The 21,947-nt window shown below is 37.7% G+C and overlaps 2 protein-coding genes and 2 long non-coding RNA genes across 31 annotated transcripts in view; 3 read left to right on the top strand and 1 right to left on the bottom strand.

Moving 5' to 3' along the window:
- LOC307004294 (uncharacterized protein) overlaps window positions 1–8,392 on the bottom strand; it is a 46,960-nt gene extending 38,568 nt beyond the window's left edge. For 9 of the 28 annotated variants that reach the window (XR_013798984.1, XR_013798985.1, XR_013798986.1 and 6 more), the window contains exons 1-7: window positions 6,634–7,272; window positions 5,484–5,590; window positions 4,013–4,580; window positions 2,917–2,974; window positions 2,298–2,355; window positions 1,780–1,837; window positions 159–332 (exon numbers count right to left, since the gene is read on the bottom strand). Coding sequence is in view for 4 of the 28 variants with exons in the window: in XM_079623403.1 (XP_079479529.1) it covers window positions 7,418–7,589 (172 nt within the window). In the remaining 24 variants the exon portion in view is untranslated. Of the gene's footprint in view, window positions 1–158; window positions 333–1,779; window positions 1,838–2,297; window positions 2,356–2,916; window positions 2,975–4,012; window positions 4,581–5,483; window positions 5,591–6,633; window positions 7,274–7,417; window positions 7,629–8,076 lie in introns of those variants that run through there. The other 19 variants (XR_013798979.1, XR_013798980.1, XR_013798981.1 and 16 more) reach the window with 11 other exon arrangements.
- LOC307004001 (uncharacterized protein) lies at window positions 153–2,350 on the top strand (the record flags this gene model as incomplete). Its single annotated transcript, XM_079622942.1, has 6 exons — window positions 153–345; window positions 495–588; window positions 749–894; window positions 1,340–1,396; window positions 1,582–1,656; window positions 2,316–2,350. The coding sequence occupies 6 exons, from the start codon at window positions 153–155 to the stop codon at window positions 2,348–2,350; spliced, it is 600 nt and encodes a 199-aa protein (XP_079479068.1).
- Window positions 2,591–6,430, top strand: LOC307004299. Its single transcript, XR_013799001.1, has 5 exons — window positions 2,591–3,000; window positions 3,093–3,152; window positions 4,031–4,622; window positions 5,493–5,652; window positions 6,173–6,430. It is a non-coding gene; the product is annotated as an uncharacterized lncRNA (long non-coding RNA).
- A 3,800-nt stretch (window positions 8,393–12,192) lies between the features above and the next one.
- On the top strand, window positions 12,193–19,982 carry LOC307004213. The gene is made up of 3 exons (XR_013798940.1): window positions 12,193–12,315; window positions 12,431–12,518; window positions 16,658–19,982. It is a non-coding gene; the product is annotated as an uncharacterized lncRNA (long non-coding RNA).
- Window positions 19,983–21,947: the final 1,965 nt, after the last annotated feature.

The raw sequence follows: 21,947 nt of genomic DNA, 5'->3' as shown, positions 1-21,947 counted from the left end.
TTTTGTTGCAATTCCTCTTTTACATTCAAATTAATTATTTATCAGTGATTTTTGTTACATAGTTTATGCATTTGGATTACATAGTTGAAAATTTTATCAGAGTAATTAAATAATATGGGTTTCAGGCTTAAAAAAAAAAAAAAAAAAAAAAAATGTACCTAATAGTGGAGTTTGAGGGAGAAGGTACAACTGGACCAATTGCCAAGTCATGGTACGCAGACGGCTACTCCTGGTGGCCTCCATACAAAGACCTTGACAGGGTGTTGAAGAGCGTCAGAACCATGGAGGAACCACAGCCAGAGAAAGGGTGGACCCGTCACAGAACCAGAATCCTGCATGAGTCAGGTAAGAGCAAATTATACTGTAAATTAAACATGATCTTGCCCAGCATACCTGTATTTCATTTCATTTTTTGTTCTATACTGTACAATGTGATCTCACATAGCTCTAATAAACAACATGTAAAAGCTCCAAAACTGTATTTCATTTGTCAGCATCTTTTCAAAATGTGGCCAAAAATTGGAAGGCAGCCAGCTACACATCTGACATAAATTCAGAACCTGAAATTGCCAGAAAAAGGATTCCCAAGTAAGTAACAAGACAAAATAAATGGTTTAACACATGGAAATCCAATAATTAAGGTATTTTTGAGGAAATCTCTGAGCTTTCTGACCATTCAGCATATTTACGTAGCTTTGACTTTATACAGTGAAGAGCATCCAATTGTACTTTTTCTTTGTTTCTCTAGAAAGAAAACATGCTCTGATCTCATCTACTCATCAGATGATGAGGCACCAGAACCACCACCCCTTAAAAAAAAAAAAACTGCAGGCAAAGAAAGTGTTCCTCCAGCACCTAAACCTCCAGCACTTCCTAAACGCACCAAAAAAAAAGGTAATAGAAAATAACTTACATTTTTTTAATGTTAATGAAATGAATGCTATGAATAACAATACACTTTCCATGTCGACTCAACCAAAGGTAAAAAAAAATATATATATATATACGATTCTGCAGAGGGTGTGTGGGGGTAGGGGGGTTAAAATTACGATTTTGACCTGATATTTGGAGCCAAAACACAGGGCGTTTAGAAAGATAGCAGCATCGTTATTTTATTTTTACAGAGAGATTGGTAGTCTATTAGTAAAAATCTGTTGACTTCAGTGATCTTTGCTGCATGTGTCAATGGTGACAGTTCCAAAAAAATTCATCCATGACATTCAATATTATACTATTTTTTTATTTTCTGAAATTTGGTTGATTTGATGATTGATGAAATAAGTAAGATTAAAAGTGCATAACAGCCAGATTAAAATAAACGAAATGTCCTTATTATTAGGTCCTGTTGTGCAAACTGAGGTTTTCCAGAGCAAAGCTGTAAACCATTTAAGCAACTGTAAGTCTTAAGTTTCTCTTTTATCTTATTTAAATTTTTTATCCAAATCTACAATGATTACTCAAAGATACAACTATGTCAGCGGTTCTTCATCCTGTTCCTTGGAACTATGTAATTGTTGAAACATGCAGCTGCACAAATATATCAAAATGAACATTGCTAATGACCAAATAAACTGTCAACAGTATTTGTCAATCAGCAACAAAGGGAAACGGAAGAGCAACAGCAGACCTGGTGTGAGAGTCTCTCCAGCTTTCAAGGTACATTATTACCGGTAGTTGTATCTGGCTGTTGGGTATGCTCAAATGAAAATGCTTTTTTGAAGTTTTTAAGTTATGGGGTAATGCCCTGTCACAATTACACATGTTACAAGTGCAGCCTACCCATTCCACCTTTCTCAGCTCCAGTGTGTGTGTCTGAGGCAGAGCATTACGGAGACGGCTGGAGTGTTGATCCACCGAACACACAAGGTACAAGAGCATAATCAGCGATGAGTAAATCAGAAACACATTCACAGAATTTAAATGCAATATAAAACTAAATAACATCATATTTTTGTTCAATCCATAGAGCACACAATTTCTGTCCTGAGAACATCAGGGGACAACCAAGGAAGAACACGGAGTAAGATTACTGCACATAAATTCACTTAAGTAAATTTTACAATTTGACACCCCTTACCCAAATAGAGTCAGTTAACAGATCACAGTTCAGATTGCAATTGAAATGCACTTTAAAATAACTGCAAAATGATTTTTGGACAAATGTAGCCAGATTTAAGGCACTGGGACGACTCAACATAATCCACCCTTGTTAAGATAGATGCTGAAATGAATGTGTCCCGCTGAGTGTGAAGCAGGCCTTAGTGTGTTATTTTACAAATTTAACAAGTGAATCTTACCTACTCTACCTTCCTCAGCTCCAGTGGGCATCTCTCAGGCAGAGCATCATTGAGCCGGCTGGGGTGTTGATCCACCGAACACACAAGGTAAAAGCATTTATTACAATAAGTAGGAGGAAACAAGACAGGCTTGTAAAAAACGGCTGGTAGGGACTACACAAGCTCCCTCCTGGGTTAGTGACATTACTAACCCTAAAAATGACATAAACCCTGACCCCGGGAACACACAGTCCATGTTGAGAATAGGAAGAGTTGTTGTAGTCGAGCACATTTGTGAGTCTGCTCAAGCTGTCGCATTCGTCTTTTCACATGCAATACAGTACGTAACACAAATGCAATAGCATGTCACTCTGTAGGCATCTCACAACAGTTCCCACACAACCGATTTATAGATTATCATGACAGAATATGCTAATTGAAGATAGTTAACTCCACATCGGCAACATAAACTCATCAACTGACCATTCAGAAAAGTCCTGTTGCTTTACATGTCACTTCTTTTTGAATCTCTCCATCATTGTCCAACTCCAGTGTTTTATTATTTTCTGATATTTAAATTAACTACACATTTACACATTTTAGGTTGTGTTAACTTATGTTGGAAACAAGCTAATCTTACCTACTCCACCTTCCTCAGCTCAAGTGGGCGTCTCTCAGGCAGAGCATCATGGAGCCGGCTGGGGTGTTGATCCACCGAACACAGGTAAAAGAGCATTAATTACAATAGAAAAGGGAGAAAAAATCTTATTCACAGCACAAAATCTAAACCTGTTCATGATCTTTTCCACTCCATAGAGCACACATTCTCTGTCCTGAGACCCTCAGGTGATTGTGACCACCAAGGAAGATCACAGAGTAAGAAATAATGAAAAATAAATAAAAACAACAAATAACTGACACAGGCTGCGTTTACACTTGGCATTAACATGCTTTCACAGTGATCCGATCACGCAGATTGGATCATATGGCACATTTACATTTGTTCACATTAAGTGGCCACTGTATCTGGATAACTGATTGGATTTCTGAAGTGTTGTAAATTTTTTGTTGGCCATATGAGTGTAAAATTAATTTGAAGGAATCTTACACTGGTTCAAACTAAGCTTCTGTACTGTATATGTTTGATTTATGTTGTGTTTGGGACAAAGCTTTTAATGAAGAGCATTTTTTTTTTGTAATTAGGCTCTCTAAGTATATCAAATTTTGGATTTATATTTATCGTCCAATATATCGTTATCGGCTTTCAGATATAAAGAATTAATGGTTATCGGTTTCGGACAAAATTTTCATATCAATGTATCCCTATTTTGGAGAGCAACTACTCCTAGTCACCCCCTGTCATTTCAAAGATTTGTACAATAGAGAGTATGTCAAGTAGAAACGATTTTGGGAGGTGCGTGCGCAGTCAGCAGTGAGGAGCCAGGCAAAAGTATAAAGATTATACTTTTTTCAAATGGATTTGACCGAATCAAGTGACTTCTGCAGCAGACTCAGCTGCAGGGGGTGCCAGGAATAGTCACACTCAAATTTGGAAATATTAGAACTGTACTCAAAAGAGCACTGATGTACTGATTGGAGATTGTTGGTAATGCCTGTGTAATAATGAATAAATTAACCATACTGTTCTTATAAGAAGTGAACAAAAATCAGTTTTATGGTTTTCGGTTTTATATTTTAGTGTGTGTTAACTTGTGTTGGTAACAAGCGAATCTTACCTACTCCACCTTCCTCAGCTCAAGTGGGCGTCTCTCAGGCAGATCATCATGGTGCCGGCTGGAGTGTTGATCCACCGAACACAGGTAAAAGAGCATTAATTAGACATGAGGAAATCAAACACATTCACAACATTTAAAGACAATCTAATATATATACACACACACACACAAATACATATAATTACATTATCTGTTCAAACAATAGTGCAAACCTTTTCTGTCCTGAGACCTTCAGGGAACCACCAAGGAAGAGAGGAGAGTATGTTTCCTACAAATTATATTTTTATATATATTGTTTTATGCTGTTATGAAAATCATCAGCAGCATTTAAGTGTTTACCAAAATCCAGTCTTGAGTATTGTACCACGTAAGTCATTTATCGATTTAAATGATCTTCTGTATTGCAGCTAGGGCAATTCTGGAAACACTAGAAAAAATGGACATGAAGATCAACCACCTGACTTCACTTGTCCAGTCTCTAGTGGGAAACAGGCGCATTCTACCGCAGATGCAGAATGACGAAGAGGATGACGTCTTTCCAATCGCATCTATTGAAGACCTAGACCGGCTGGAACAAAGTTTAGTTGACAGGGGGTTTATGCAGAGAATGGTAAGAATCAACTGAATTTTCAACCTACAACTACTAATGAAATGTACTGTGCATGTTTACACGCTTGTCAAAAGTCTGAAATTATCAAGATTTTGTAAAAAAAAAACTAAAAAAAACGAGTTGTGCTCGTTCTTCTGCTCAGCAAGGCTGCAATTTATTTGATCAGAAATACAGTGAAAACAGTAACAGTTAAATATGATTAAACCTTTCCATTTTAATATATTGTCAAAAAACTACATTTTCAGCATCATTAGTCCAGTGTTACATTATATTCTAATATTCTGTTTTTCTCATTGGTTAATAGCCATTATTATTGGTGCTCAATTATTGATAATGGTTCTTATTATTATCAATGTTAAAATAGTTTTTGCTGCTTCATATTTTTGAGGAAACAGTTATCCTGTTTTTAGGATTATTTGATGAACAGTTCATTATTTAATGAACAGAAAATTCAAATGAAAGTTCAAATGAACAAAATGTATTTGAAATAAACGTAATGAAATGTGTTTGTCATTTAACATTGCTGATTAAAATGGTTACTTACCCTAAACTTTTGAATGGTAGTTTATCACAGTTTCCACAAAACTATGAATCAGCACAACTGTTTTCAACATTGATAATAATCAGAAAGGTTTATTGAGCAGCAAATCAGCATATTATAATGATTTCTGAAGGATCAAGTGCTGCTGAAAATTCAGCTTTGCAAAGCAGGAATTGCTTTTCAAAATAGAAAATTTGAATCAAGTCAATGAACAGACTTTCAAAAACATTACAAAATAATAATTATTCCAAAATTTTGACGGATACAAATAAAAGTACAGAAGAGGACCTCTATATGCTAAAATATTACTTAAAATGTACCTGTTGAAGGTGAGCAGATTATCCATCAGTGGCGGGCCAACAATGAAGAAGACCGTGTGGAGAATCTGCTTCAAGGTCTTCACCACGAACGTCGCCCGGGAACTGAACTGGTGCGGGAGAGGAGACAAGCGGGGGATAAAGTCATCGAACACCGGCTCACTCTTAATAGGCAAGTTCAAATGTTGTACAGATATGCATTAGATTTGATGGCGGGAAGTTAGTCAGGTAGAGGTAGGTTACAAGTACTTGTTAACATGTTCATATGAGGTAATAATCAAACATGTGGTAATACCAACAGCAACGTTCCGTTTGCAAATATAGTTAGCAAATATAATAGCTTGTTAAGAACTTAAATGAGGTTTAAACGTTCAGTTAAATAAGTCTTGGCCAACCACAGAAACGTACACGAAACAACGTGCTCACTATAGTTACCTAACAGGTGATTTCAATCAACATAACGTAATTTCAAAGTTTTTACATAACCGATCACAAACGCAATTAGTATATAAAATAAATGTCAATCTTTCCTCACAACTCGTCAGGACACATTCTCCACGCGTCAGCAACTGCAGTTTTACGTTGACCCACTCAGGAAGAGATTGACGCATCTGAACTCTCTGCATGTTTGATATATTTGACCAATTTATTCGGATAAAAAAATTAAAGTTTATTATTATTATTTTATGCAGCTTCAGCCATGAGGAATCCCGTCCTGTTGTCTCCAACGGAAGCAGAGGCAGAGAAATACATCAAAGATTTCCTACGCTTGGCCCCAGGGAGAGTGTAATTTATGTTGTTCATATGTGTATTAGAGTGTATTGTTTTATTTGAATATCCTTATATGTTAATATGGCGTTCTGTTAATGTGGCCTTTTATAATTAATTAAAAGTGGTAATGAATATGATTAATTGTAAATATGTTGTCTATTAGTAATAAATGTATTTCTAAAAACGACAGCAAATGCGTGTTTTATTCTAGGTTCAGGAAAGCGTGCATGGTTACTTCACGTGCACAAAACAACTTGCTATAACTAACAGGTGATTATCATATATGATATATCTAACCCAATCAACATAACGTAATTTTAAAGATATAACCGACCACAAACGTCACACAAATAGTATTAAAATATATTTGTTTTATACATACCTCAAGCTAATTTTTCCTCACAACTCGTCAGCACGTCTTCTCCACGCGGCATCAGCAGCACATGGTTTAATGTAGACTCACGCAGGAAGAGTATTGTCCAAAGCCAGGTAAAAGTACATATTTACCGTGTTTGCAAGTACTTTTTAGAAGAAGCAGTCGAGTAACAGAAGAGGACAGCAGATTGTAAGTGCTATGTTTTCTCATTAGATTTTAGCGCGGTTTGCCGTTGCTAGGAAACATTGTTTTGTTTGCAGTGTTTAACGTGGTACACGCCTGCTGAAGTTGTGTTTGTTCTCGTACAGCGCGTGACCATTTGTAGCGGCTGCGTTTTATGGGAATTTTGTTAATGGAAGGAATTATTTATTTTAAACGATGTCTGGTCTACATAAATCAGATGTCTTGGAGATGTATGAACATCTGATGAACATCTTTAAAAGAGCGGATTGCCGACGTTCTAAATTATTTACGTCTTATTTACATAGCCTAGACGTCGTTCTAACAGCTGGCAAGGACGTCTCGGCGACGTAAAGCATATGAGCACACGCCCTAATATAAACGTCTTCCAGATGAAAACGACGACGTCACACAGATGTCTGCGCGACGTGCGTGTGCTATCTGGGTAGCCATACATGGTCAAAGCATATATTGCAGTATATTGAAAAGTATGCACGGCTGTTGTGATGTAAAAATTATCCTCACATAATATGTTAAGGGAAAAAAAAAATATTCATGGCCCTTGTAAATGAAGCGGAAATCATGCAGCTTTGAGAATAATGAAACCAACCTGTTTGTTCCTCAGGATATTCATGTTTCACTCTGAATGTTTCTTCAATCTTTATGTCTTCACTCTCCTCTTTAATAAACATTGTTGGTTCCTCAGTATCTTCTTGTTTCATTCTTAATGTTTCTTCAATCTTCATTTCTTCTCTCTCCTCTTTAAGAAATGCCATCTTCATAATAGTGTCACGTGGATCTCAGTAGCTGTGTCGCTTTTTCTGTGTTTAGACAATTTGTTTAAAGTTTAAGATGAGAATATTTAACAGGAAGAAGCATACATAAATAAAAATAAATTCACTCTCAATCGGCTCTAGTTTAGTAACTTCGTTCAGTGTTAAGAGTCAGTCAGAGTGAGTTAATGGACTTAAATCACCTAATCAGCCAAAAAACTTTCTAAACCAGCACTAAAAATTAAACAAACAACACAAATGATATAGACATTTCATATTTGTATATTTGATTTGTAACGTTAGATCACGAGTCTAAATATTCCACTTTAAAGAAAACATTAGCAGTTGGTTTGTCGTGTCTTTGCACGTTTGTGTTCGTGTTACAATGTTTTAAACAGCATGTGTAGTCAACGTCCGTTTCTCCATTAATATTTCCCATTGGCCGAATTCGTGTTTACAATAAACTCGTTCACCGTATTGGGCAAATGAGACGCACCTTTTCTATAACTTTTTTAAGCTTTGACAGAAAAAACGCTCATTAATGTTACATAAAGCATTATAATATTAATGATGAATAAGTCATATAGAATCGCCTGTAAAAACAAAATTAAACAACTGATGGGGTTTATATCGATTTAAATACTTTAAATGTAAAAAGACAAACATTTCTCCAGCTGAACCACAACAGATCCACGAGCGGGGCGCGGCCATATGACGTCACCACACCACAACAAAATAAAAGTCCTGCTCACACACGGTGTGCACGAATGACAAAAGTGCATAGAATATAGTAAAATAGATGTCAGTCTCAGAGTAATTCTTTGTGAAATATTAACTGCTATTAAAAGAGTGTTAGATTTTGTCTGAAAGAGTGTGATATTTTGTCTTAAAGGTAAACCTGTTTAGAGTAAAAAGGCATTTATACCAGATATCCTTGTATTAAAATGCAAATAGTGACAAATGTGATAAAACACACTTGATAAAAGAGTGTATGAGTTCATACATCACACGTCAGTATTGAAACATATAAAGGCAGTGTGTTTTTTGTCTTCCTAATATTAAAATCATTTGTATAAAATTATTAAAAACAATGATCTTCCAAGAATCCGTAGAAGACAAATAAAAGAAGCCGCAAGAAAAATGGCAAGAATAAATCTGATTAATAAAATACCAGAAAGTACTGATAGAAAGGTTAAGTACAATTTAAAAAAGGGAGTATTTCAAAGAATTTTAATGAAATCAATGTCTTCAATGTCATTTATGGGAGTTGATGCAGAGTGATTTAAATCGCTGGCTACATTATGATGAAGATGATGATATGTAGGGTGTTGCAGATCGTATAAACAGCTTAACTGTAATAAAACAAAAGAGTGACATTCAACATGAAAATAATTAAATAGTGTGATCCATACAAAACCAACACAAGACATTGAACTATAAGGCTACATCCATGCAGGTAAATGTGGCCTAAATCTGATTATTATTATTTTTTGCTCACATGACTCAGATCTGTTTTTTCATGACAAACCACATGGAATCTGGGGCCTCATTTATAACCGCTGCGTACGCACAAAACAGGCCCTGAAAGAGGCGTACGCCACTTCCGACGCATAAGTTGTGATTTATAAAAACAAACTTGACGGGAAAATGTGCGCACCTGCACGCAAACTCTGACCCATGCGTACGAACGTTTTGGAGACGGAGCAGTTTGGCGACACCGATGGTGAGCTGGAGTTAAATGTCTTTTTGGTCACTTTTAGACAGAAAATCTAAATAAAATTATACATATACAGAAAGATAATACAAATATAATTTCACTCACCAAGCCTATCACTTGAAGCAAATATCCACACCTTAAATGTCCGCGCCAGCGAGCGCGTTGGGCCGTTTAGTGAAACTGACGCATATCTAACGGCAGATGAAGTAAAACTGTAAATCTTCATTATGAGTCCTAATCATAAATAGGCTACAGTGCATGTTCAATAACAGTTTAAATAAAAGAAAGATTTAAACTATGTTTTACTTCTGATATAAACATTTAGATTAAATATGCTCATTAATGGAGTTACTTAAACTTCATGACATTTACTGAAAAGTTAAAAATATATATATATAGTCAATGAATAGCCTATAAATATTTGTTGTGGATGCAATGCTTTTGAACTCTTTTCCTTTGGCATGCTGTGTTTTAATGTTTTAACTACAGAGATAATGCTTATCGTGATAATAGCAGATTGTGCAAATATAGCCTAAAAGCACAACAAGGTCGATCTGTTTCCATTACAAATATAAATACATTAAAAATACTATTTGGCCAGTGGAAAAGATTGAGAAAAACTTTCTCTGAAATGCATTTTACACTATTTGATTTATTTATTCGAAAACAAGGCAAGGATAGGCTACTACCGGTAAATTATTTGTATTAATGTAATGTGACGGCACATCCGTATTTCATATTTTCCTAATGTCTTGTACCGTTAAACATGTTATCACGTGGATGAATAATCCAGATGAGGATATGCATAGTAAAACTAGGCGTTGTAAGCAGGAGACAGGAGAATGTGTCCAAATTTTAATCTTAACCGTTCTATTTCATCAGATACGATCTGAAAACAGGGCTTTAAGTGTAAAATACCGAACTTGTCCTTTAAGCTCAAACACACACACACACACACACACACACACACACATTTCTAGCCTTGGCCTTATGGGGCCCTCGCGCACACACATATACATTTGTAGTCTTGGCCTTATGGGGCCCTCACACGCACATATACATTTGTAGTCTTGACCTTATGGGGCCCTCACACACATACATTTCTAGCCTTGGCTTTAAGGGGGCCCTTAAACACACATATTTCTAGCCTGGGCCTTATGGGGCCCTCACACACACACATACATTTCTAGCCTCGACCTTATGGGGCCCTCACACATATACATTTCTAGTCTTGGCCTTATGGGGCCCTCACACACATACATTTCTAGTCTTGGCCTTATGGGGCCCTCACACACACACATACATTTCTAGCCTTGACCTTATGGGGCCCTCACACGCACATATACATTTCTAGTCTTGGCCTTATGGGGCCCTCACACACACACACATTTCTATTCTTGGCTTTATAGGGCCCCCCCTCCTAACGCTCGCTCCAATGTCAACCTAGATACATGTTTTCTATTATTAGGAGTAGGGCTGGGCGATATGGCCAAAAAAAAATATCACGATATTTTTTTTTATATCAGTCGATATCGATAATTATCGATAAATGTCAAATCTTTTTTCATTTCAATTTTAAAGACAGATTTGTACTCCTAAGTGAAAGCTGTAAAAACCAGAGCGTTGTTTTTAAACTACTCTTTATTGTCAGAATATATCATGACAAACACTTGCCAAACAGGTGAACATTCACAAATCCGAGGTAGAACATTCAAATATTTGACATTTTTCCTTAACAAAATAAATATCTTTATTTCAGTAGTATTAGCTTGAGTTAGGATGCAGATTTACTTTATACAATTTATGTTCATTAACAAAAACAGTAAAATCTGTTAAAAAAAAAAGTAACAACATTATTTTTATTTGGTAAAATGTAATATTCTTTAGTTTTATTAAAATGAACCATTGGTCATCCAGCATCATGCATTTAGATCATGATAACCACAGATAAAATGTAACTTTATGGTTTATATTGTAACTTTATGGTTTCTATGTGAGAATGGTATTTATGAAAACCAGTAGCCTAAATACATTATTAAAAACTGTAATTATATTCCATTAGTCCTTTAATACATTGTCTACATTAATAATATTATACAATTCAATATATATATATCCCACATTTCATGGTGCAGTTAATATTACTAGGCTAACGTTACAGTAAATGATGGGAATGTGTAGACGGAGAAGCTTCTGACTGTATCGTTGCGCACAGTGTTTCTCATGTTCGTCAGCGCTGTTTCATCTGCCTTTAAACTGGTTAAAATCACTGAGACATTTTGTGTTCCTCGCTGAATTCAAGCGCTCTCACTGGATCTAGTGACCGAGACCGATCAGAGTAAACGCGCCTGCTCGAGGGAGCTCGCGCTCGCGCTGCCGTTTGGACTTTGAGCCGAGCGGATAAACGGTCCGTGTGGCGCGCGCGGTTCAAATGAGATTCGTTCCGCTTTTGGCGCAAAAACATTATCGAACATTTATCGAACTCTTGATATCGTTTTATCGAGAAAAATTATATCGCGATAATTATCGTTATCGTTTTATCGCCCAGCCCTAGTTAGGAGCGTGTCCACATGTTTGTGCTAATATTAACTCTTAATGTGTATTTATTTTGTTTAATTATATTTAGGTATTTACCATCAAAGGGTTTGCCCTAGTGAACTATCCCGAAAGTGATGAGACGGATGAGGAGTATATTAAAGACAAACCTCCCGCTCCACACTGTGATGTTGTTCGAAAGAAGACGAGGAATGGAAACATTCAGGAATGCCTCGGATACTATACTTTAAAATGTTGCTGTTTCTATAAATGGTTCAAACGTCCTTCCCATGTGACTCATTTTAATAGAATGTAAGCCAAAATGTATTACGTATCTTGAAATTGAAACTCCTTTTTTTGCAGGTGGTTGGAGTAGCTGATATTTCGGATCCTCTGATCGACTCAAATGAGAGTATAATAGATGAAACTGATGAGTATTCTAGTCTGCAGTCAGACCATGAAGTTGTTCCAAAAAACATTTTGGTATGTCTCTGACACTCTGGATACCATTTCTACCTAAATATTTCCCCTGTATAAGATTTCCATAGAATGTGAACAAAAATACATAATCATACATGACATAATTCCCTTTTTGCAGATGGATAGAGTACCAGATTTTTCTGTTCCTCTTAATGAGTCAAGTGATGACAGCATGAATGAGCAGTCCACTTCTCCGTCACCGTCCTGTAAGTCAAATTTTTTCCACTTAATGGTTAGTGCTAACCAACCCTCAATCACTTGCTCTTGTCTCTTGCTTTTTTTAGTGAGTAACTAATTTAGTGTGCAATTAGTTATTGAGTAGTACCTTCTCTAAGAATGTGAAGGTTCTCTAAGAATGTGAAGTACTTTACTAGGGAGGTCACTGTAAGGAAATGTTCACACTGGTGAATAAACTTGCAATAACACCGGTAGTATTAATAACAGTGGCGGTGGGTGCTTTTCACTTTCGAATTCGAGTATTAAAATGGCTCTTAAATGTGTGCTCGCTTTTGAATTCTCGATCACGCGTACTCTGTCTATAGGGAGCATCGGCAAGATAAGATGTCAATGATGCTTAGGATCTGTTGCGTACCAGCTACTTCATCATCGTCTTGTCAGTCGTCTGTCCTTAAGGCCTCGATATACTTCAAGCGAAAACGAAGAACGAACTGTGACGTCATTTCGAACACAATCAGGCCAAAACAAAGTTTGCTTTTTCGAGTTCAAAGCAGCTTGCCAAGCTTGGGCTGGTAAACACTATCGTACTACCATTGGTCCGTGGCGATTGCATAATGGGTAGGGGTGGGCACGAGTACTCGTATGTGACAGCGACGATCAATCATGAAAACGATGATCGCCCCGCAAAAAAAATCAGATTGGTTATTGGGGCATTTGTGGCGGTTCCTGAGGTCTGATTTGTTTGCATTAGACAGCATGTCTTCAGACTGGCGAAATAAAGTGAAACTGGATTTTAAAACGCGCACTGCAGTGTGAGCGGCGTCAGATGTTTAACGATATACCGCTGTTTATGTACTTAAACATTTTTTTACCATCGTCTAACAGCTTTGTGTAACGATAAAGCACTGGCGGAGCCAGAGGGCTATTTGGGGTGGCAATTGCCACCCCAGACGAAGTCCTTGCATACCCTGTTGCCACCCCACTGAAAACATTACACTGTTTGATTTTTACGAACATTTCCCAAATCTCCCAGCGGACGTGAATGCATCCTTACGCGCTGCACGCTTGTGTGCTGTTGCTGCTAAACTTTTCATTGGTTAAGCTGACACGCAGCTCATTCGTGACGTGCTCCAGTCCAAGCGGCTCCAAAACAACGCGGCAGCACACACAGGATCGATGAAGAGCGTTTTGCTATGTACGGCTTTTACTGGTATTAAATTAAACTAAGTACTGTTTTAACGGGAAGTAAGGGAGACGTTGCACTGTAGTGCTTAGCATTATTACTTCAATGAGCATTACTAGTCTCGTGAAACTGACTGACTAACTGTGCGTTTACACCGGACGCGAATAGCGCGTCAAATTCGCGCCTGCCGCGTCTAGTTTGACGCTTGAACATTTTGAATGCATTCGTGCGTCCAAAGCAAAATGGACGTGCGTAAAAACCAAGCGTTTGGAGCAAAATTGACGCACGTCCGAAATCCGCTTCTTCTGGGAGAGGCAAGTGCTAGGCGGGAAATGTAAAAGTACTACTGTTATTGTGTCATGAAATGTAGTTTTAAGAGTTGTTCAGTCGGAAATGTAGTTGTTTAAAGCTCAAATATGTGGTTTGTTTATAAAGATATACTGTAGCTCCTATTTAAAAAATTTGATCTGACTTTTCGGAGTTGTGAGATCCAGGCGATCACCGGGCGCTCGCGCTCATGTAACCCGCCTGGAACAGCCTTACCTCGGCTAGTCCTCCTGACGTTTGCCGCTGGTAAACGAGAAATGTTTAAATTCACAATCTATAGCTTCGGCTCTATTATATGAAACATATAAGTTAAAATACATGAATGACTCGTTATAACGTAGGTCAAACGACTTCTTTAATTAACGTTATGTGAGTTTTTCTTTTTCTTTACTTGTTGTTCTATTTTTGCTGTAACGTTATACTTAATATATAATTGTGTACATTTTGTTGTTCTATTATTATTCTTGTGGTACATATTTGAATATGTACAACTGCCTTGTTTTGACAGGTCCAAGTTTACCTCAGTTTTTGTTTACTACTGGACTTGATTAGTCCAAGGAGCACTTTGAATACTTGTTGTTCTATTTTTGCTGTATAGCCTACTTATATAATTGTGTACATTTTGGAAAATAAACAACTTTAATTTAATCTATATACATTTTGTGGAAAATAATAAATTTTTAGTGTAATTGAAAACTTTGTATATTGACCCCCCAAAATAATACCTTGTCACCCCTTTGCCACCCCTGTTTTAAAAGTCTAGCTCCGCCACTGCGATAAAGGTAGTATAGATAAGAGATGAGGTCATGTGAATTATATATATATATATATATATATATTATATATATTAGGGGTGTAATGGTTCACAAAATTCACGGTTCGATACGATACACTTGTGTCACGGTTCGGTACGTTTTCGATACAGCAAAAAGAAAGAAATGCCAGAGAAATTTCCTTGATTTAATTTTTTATTATTATATTTTTTATTAAAGCTAACATCATAAAGTATGATATATTTTTTTACTTTGAGCAATGATGGAGCTATACTTGACTTTTCTTATGAACATCTAAAACAAAACAGCTCCTTGGACAAAATTAAATGTAATATTGTAGTAGTTATGAACAGATTTATTTTAGTTCAGATTAACATTTGAGGGCATCAAATTGTATTCATAATGTCAAAATAAAACCGACGTAATGTTACTTGAAAGCATTATAGCCTACTATTCCTGCCAAACTTCCATGGTTACAGTTAGTAGTGTTACTACAGTAAATCCATGGTGAATGCTGCTGATCTGTGGACACTGAATAGTTCATTCATGGCACAATGTGTCTCCTGGTTTCCACGTCAGCGCTGTTTGATCCGTTAATAATAGAGAAATGTGAATGTTTCTTACTAGATCTCGCAGCGATGTTATTACTTCAGTGGCAAATTCAAATGAGGATCTCGCTGTGTAGTAACAGTGCCGCTTGATCAAGATCGGCTCGCGCTGCATTGGTCCAAACTGATAAACGGTCCGTCAACCATACAATAACGAGTAGCTCAGTTTCGTTCCGCTTACATTAAATTAGCCATTTGATGTTGGGCAATGTTGTGGTCGCGCCAGCGTCTCTTACATTGTGAGCGCGCTTGCCACGTGCAACGCGCCTACATTTGAAATAACTACATTTTGGTCGGCAGGAAAAATGGTCCAATGGTTCGGTTTGAAAATGCGTACCGAAAACTGAACCGAAAGCCTCGTACCGAACGCTTCAATACGAATGTGTGTATCGTTACACCCCAAATATATATATATATATATATATATATATATTATATATGTGCAGATAATGTCAAACGTTAATAAAATATATATAAAAAATATTTTTTAATATTTTATAGCCTGCGATGCGACTAGAGAGGAGTCAAAGAGTGCGCATGCGCATCTCCAGAAACTTGAGCCTTAACTAAAGTTACTAGTACTATAGTTTGACTATAAACTGTATTTATCTCATGCATTAACCTGATGCCAGTCAATTGTTTCTCCAAATAATATTGATAGGGGTGTGCCTTTTAATGCTTTTGTCTATATTTGGCACACTTTTTTTTGTTTTTAGTCTCTTGGTCTAATCTTAATCAACAGTACATTTCTAATTTCATTTACTTGGATTAAATTTACTCCACATTTTACTTAACACCCCTATAGAATGTATGTCATCCCAATATGCAATGGTCAGTTACTTGTGTAGTCAGTTTATCATACTAAAGGATTAAAATGTCAGAATTCTCAAATTACTCAATCCCATTCCAGATGTGCATGACCTTTATTGCTCGCATGAGTACAGTTTAAGAAAATAAACTTTTAGACATTAGGAGACATGGAATGGAAGCCGATGGCAACCAACATTTTCGAGACTTGCATGTTGTTTAGGCTGGTTAATGGTAATCCATGTCGATACAATTGAAAGTAAACACTCTGTTTTATAAATCCATGTTAAAGGCGTTTCTTACAGTGGTGCATAACTGCTGGTCAAAACGAGTTGTGTATTTATTTCAGTCATGTTAATGAAAGTTCACTGAACAATAGTCATGCACATCTGGGATGATGGTGAGAATTTATTTATTTTTGTTCTTTTTTTGGCGGGACTAATCCTTTTTAACTTTTCTTTTTTTTAAAGATTCAAAGGAGTCTTGTAGAATCCGATGACTCGTCATGTTGCAATAGTGAAGATGAGTATATTCCAAATCCCAGGGAGGAAAGCAGTGACAGTGACTGCAGCTTGGAGTTATCCCTGGAAAATCAAAAAAAGATTGTCAAAATGTCATCCATTAGTCAGTGCAGAAACAAGTCTTCAAGTCAGAGCCGATTTGAGTCCAGTCAGAACAAAAGTGAGTCTTCAAGTCAGAGCCGATTTGAGTCCAGTCAGAACAAAAGTGAGTCTTCAAGTCAGAGTCGATTTAAGTCCAGTCAGAGCAGAAGTTTTGAAACAAGTCATGACTCGGCACAAAGATTTCCTGATAGCCTAGAAGGAAGCAGAGAGAAAATCATGCAAACATATAGAAACAAGGAGACAAGTATTTCAATGCCACCTGAAGAAGAGCCATCGGTCTTTGTTAATCCAGTTTTAAAGAAGGAGGATGGTTCCAGAAGATATAATAAAAAACATCACTGCTTGTATTGTGGACAGATAGTTCAGAAAATGTCAAGACACTTGTCGCGTAGACACAGCGATGTGGTTGAGGTCGCAAAGGCATTAAGCTTGCCAAAGAATTCAAAAGAAAGGCGACGACAGTTGGATTTTATCAGAAACAAGAGAGCCGCAAAGGCAAACTCATCCCATGGAAGCAGCCAAAGAAAATAACCGATGGACAAGAATTCATGCACTGTGTTTATTGCTATGGAATGTTCCGAAAAGGAGTGATGTGGCGTCATTTTCAGGTCTGTAATTTCAAGCCTTGGGGTAAGACATCTAAACGAGGTAAAACAAGAGTTCAAGCTTTGTGTGCATTTGCTGAACCTGCTCCAATTGGATTTAGTGACGCATACTGGAAGTTCTTAAGCGGCATGAATCAAGATGAGGTTGCAGTTGCTATTAAGGAAGACCGCTGCATTCTTGAGTATGGTTACAGACTGTTCAGAAAGAATGAGTATGTAATCAGCCAGCACCAATATATTCGACAAAAACTGAGAGAGCTTGGCAGACTTGGTATTGGAAGCAAAAAAGTTGACACATGTGAAGACTATCAAAGAACTCATAAAGCCTGAAAAGTACAGTCATGCTGTCTCAGCTGCAAGATGCCTAGCTGGATTCAACGATGAAACTGGCAAATATCAATGTCCATCTCTTGCTCGCAAAGTTGGACATGGCTTGCACGCTTTAGCCATGTTTATCAAATCTGAAGGATTGAAGATGAAAGATCAACAGACTGCCAAAGATGCTGAAGAATTTGCACTGCTATACCAAGAAAGTTGGAAATTTGACATTGCAAGCCAAGCGCTAACTCAGCTTAACCAGACCAAGTGAAATTCTCCTCAGATTCTACCATTCACACAGGATGACCAGAGACTTCATTGCTATTTGTCTGAGAAACAGCAGAAACAATTGAATGCCCTGCAAGAAGAGCCTTCTTCCTTGAACTGGAAGGACCTTGCTAAAGTGACCCTGGCGCAAGTTATCCTCTTAAACCGACGAAGAGCAGGAGAAGTATCCCGAATGTCCTTGTCTGCGTTCCTGTCAAAGGATACATCAGAAACGCACGAAGATGTTAACTTAGCCCTTACAGAACTCGAGCAGAAGCTTTGCAAACATTTTGTTCGGATTGCCATAGTAGGAAAGAGAGGGAGGAAAGTCCCTGTTCTCCTTACCCCAGTCATGAGAGAGTCGCTTGATACTCTAACTGAAAAGCGAGAAGAATGTGGAGTACTGAGTGAAAACGGATACTTGTTTGCATTGCCGCTCTCTGTCCATTATTAGAGGGGTTCCGATTGCATTAGGCAGTTTGTGAATGAATGTGATGACATCAAACATCCCAAAGCGCTAACCTCAACAAAACTAAGGAAACACATTGCTACTCTGTTCATCCTAAACTTTCAAGCTTCAGAGCATTTATAATGTAGAAGTAATCCATGTAGTTTAATCCCAATTTTGTGATGTGAATGCACTCTCACTTATCCACCAATGCAATAACTGTGAACTGGACTTTGCATTGATGCAGCACACTCAATTATACAAATTTTCTGGTTAATAGTGATTCTTTGCCTCGAATGCCCTTTACCTTGTTTGTTATGTCGCTTTGCCCTGTTTTTTGTGCTATTGTTGATCTCACTTAATCCATCTATTATTCATATTATCCACCAATGCAATAACTGTGAACTGGACTTTGCATTGATGCAGCGCACACAATTATACACATTTTCTGGTTAATAGTGATTCTTTGCCTCGAATGCCCTTTACCTTGTTTGTTATGTCGCTTTGCCCCGTTTTTGTGCTATTGTTGATCTTACTTAATCCATCTATTATTCATATTATCCACCAATGCAATAACTGTGAACTGGACTTTGCATCGCTGCAGCGCACACAATTATACACATTTTTCCATGGTTACTAATGATTCTTCGCCTCGTATACGATTCTTCCTGTTTGTTTGTTTGTTTTTGTCACATTGATAACTTTTTCTTTATGAATGTTTTGAAGTTTGAAAGCTTAGGATGAACAGTTTTTAAATGGAAAGATGGAAATCTTTCAGGTTTCATTCAAATATCTTCATTGAGAATGCCTTGATGGTGAGTGAATGAAGGCAGAATGTTCATTTTTGGGTGAACTAACTCTTAAAGTTAATTGTCGTCTTATTTTCTAACAGATAAAAGGGTTAGATCCAGTCAAATGTCTTTTTTCATTTAAATGTTTTATAGCAATAAAAAAGACTTGACTCTTGAGATTGTAATTCTTTGAGTTGCTTATAGCATGTTTATTGCTGTTATATTGACCAAAATAAATGTTATTGAAATGTAAAATGTTGTCTAACCTCTTTGTGTATGAAACCGGCCAGTGTGTTTTACCAAATAACTGAGGACAAATCATGTTTTAAAGTTGTAATTTTTTAATCCAGTGTTTTGTGTAAAATATTACTCACGGTATTAGTGCTATTATTCCACAGGGTCTTAAAGTCTTTGTTCATCAGATGAATAGGGAGTTTTCATGTGAAGTCCTCAATTTAAAGGAGTATATTATCTTTAGGCCGCAGTGAACATGACTGGCTAGGAACACAACTTCATTAGAAATAGAGGAAAAATAACCATGGGACAAACAAGATCCCCTTCAGCAAAACTGCACAGTTCATTCAATTACCAATATAATGTAGGCAAAGTACAGGTGGTGTCTTGCAGACTGAAGTAGTTAAGGCTGTGACCAAAATTTGAGGGCTCATTGTTTTAGAAAAATATCTGGATTGGCTTTTTTATGCCATGTTAATGCCTAAGCTAATAAGAGAGCATGTTTACAGATTAATTTAGAGGATATACATTATAATCTAAAAAAGTTGATATGGTAATCAAGGGCAAATAATGCACGTAGCTAATGTTTCCAGATGTTTTATAGTGACTTTGGTCCCTGCTAAGATATAAAGATTAGAAATAAGTGTGTATCTGTGAAAGCGGACCCCACAACTTCTAAATGTTTGATCCAGGCCCCACAAGTGACACAAAAACACATGTGCAAGAATTTTTTTTGAATTTTGTTATATTGAAGTGATATTTCTTATTCGGAACTGCTTGTTATCTTACTTGATTTTTTATAAGTGTGTAGAACCACTGGAAATGGTGGACCCCACAATTGGGCATAAAACGGTGGACCCCCTAATGGAGAAGGTCCTCACTGCAGAACATGAAATCTAATGGGAGGAGTTGGATCCAGATCCAACTCCTCCCACTATATTTTACATTTACATTTATTCATTTAGCAGACGCTTTTATCCAAAGCGACTTACAAATGAGAAACAATAGAAGCAATTAAACTAGCAGTAGGACAACAGTATGTAAGTGCTATAACCCTTCACAGTACAAATCAAAAGTTTTTTTTTTTTTTTTTTAGAATAGAAAAGAAAGTGTTAGTGTTAGTAGTACTGGATCAAGTGCTCAAGTGCTGCCGAAAAAGATACGTCTTCAGCAGTTTCTTAAAGATGGCTACAGACTCAGCAGCTCTGGCTGAGTTAGGCAGATCATTCCACCAGCAGGGAACAGTCATGGTGAAGGTCCGAGAGAGAGATTTCGTGCCTCTTTGAGATGGCACCACCAGACGCCGCTCACTTGCAGAGCGTAAGTTTCTGGACGGCACATAAGTCTGAATTAATGAGTTCAGGTACAGGGGAGCAGTGCCAGTGGTTGTTCTGTAGGCAAACGTCAGTGACTTGAATTTGATGCGAGCGGCAACCGGCAACCAGTGCAATTTCGTGAGGAGAGGAGTGACGTGTGCTCTCTTTGGCTCGTTGAAGACCACTCTAGCTGCAGCATTCTGGATCAGTTGCAGAGGTTTGACAGTGCAAGCTGGGAGACCAGCCAGGAGAGCATTACAATAGTCCAATCTGGAAAGAACAAGCGCCTGAACAAGGAGTTGTGTAGCATGCTCTGATAGGAAGGGCCTGATCCTTCGGATGTTGTACAAGGCAAATCTGCATGACCGGGCAGTACTAGCGATGTGGTCTGTGAAATTCAATTGGTCATCAATTACAACTCCAAGGTTCCTGGCTGATCTTGATGGAGTTATGGATGACGAGCCTAGCTGGATGGTGAAGTTGTTATTAAGTGCTGGGTTAGCCGGGATTACAAGTAGCTCTGTCTTCGCAAGGTTTAGTTGAAGGTGGTGGTCCTTCATCCAGCCAGAAATGTCTGTCAGGCAGGCTGAGATGCGAGCGGCTACCGTCGGATCATCAGGCTGGAATGAGAGGTAGAGTTGTGTGTCATCAGCGTAGCAGTGGTAGGAAAAGCCATGTTTTTGAATCACAGATCCTAGTGATGTCATGTAGATGGAGAAGAGAAGTGGTCCAAGCACTGAGCCCTGAGGCACACCAGTGGCTAGATGTTGGGTCTTAGACACCTCACCCCTCCACGACACCCTAAAGGACCTACTCGAGAGATAAGACTTGAACCACTGGAGTGCAGTTCCCGAGATGCCCTTCATCTTTAGGATTGACAGGAGGATCTGGTGGTTAACTGTGTCAAAGGCAGCAGACAGATCCAGCAGGATGAGAACTGAGGACTTGGAAGCTGCCCTTGCCAATCTCAGAGCTTCAATTACTGAGAGCAGAGCAGTCTCAGTCGAGTGTCCCCTTTTGAAGCCAGACTGATTGTTGTCCAAGAGGTTGTTCTGCGTAAGAAAGGAGGAGATCTGGTTGAAAACAACTCGTTCAAGTGTTTTTGCGACGAATGGAAGAAGGGATACCGGTCTGTAATTCTCTAGATGTGCTGGATTT

Source organism: Phoxinus phoxinus, assembly GCF_949152265.1.
Source record: "Phoxinus phoxinus genome assembly, chromosome: 9".
Lineage (NCBI taxonomy): Eukaryota > Metazoa > Chordata > Actinopteri > Cypriniformes > Leuciscidae > Phoxinus > Phoxinus phoxinus.
This window is presented reverse-complemented; position numbering and strand designations above follow the sequence as displayed.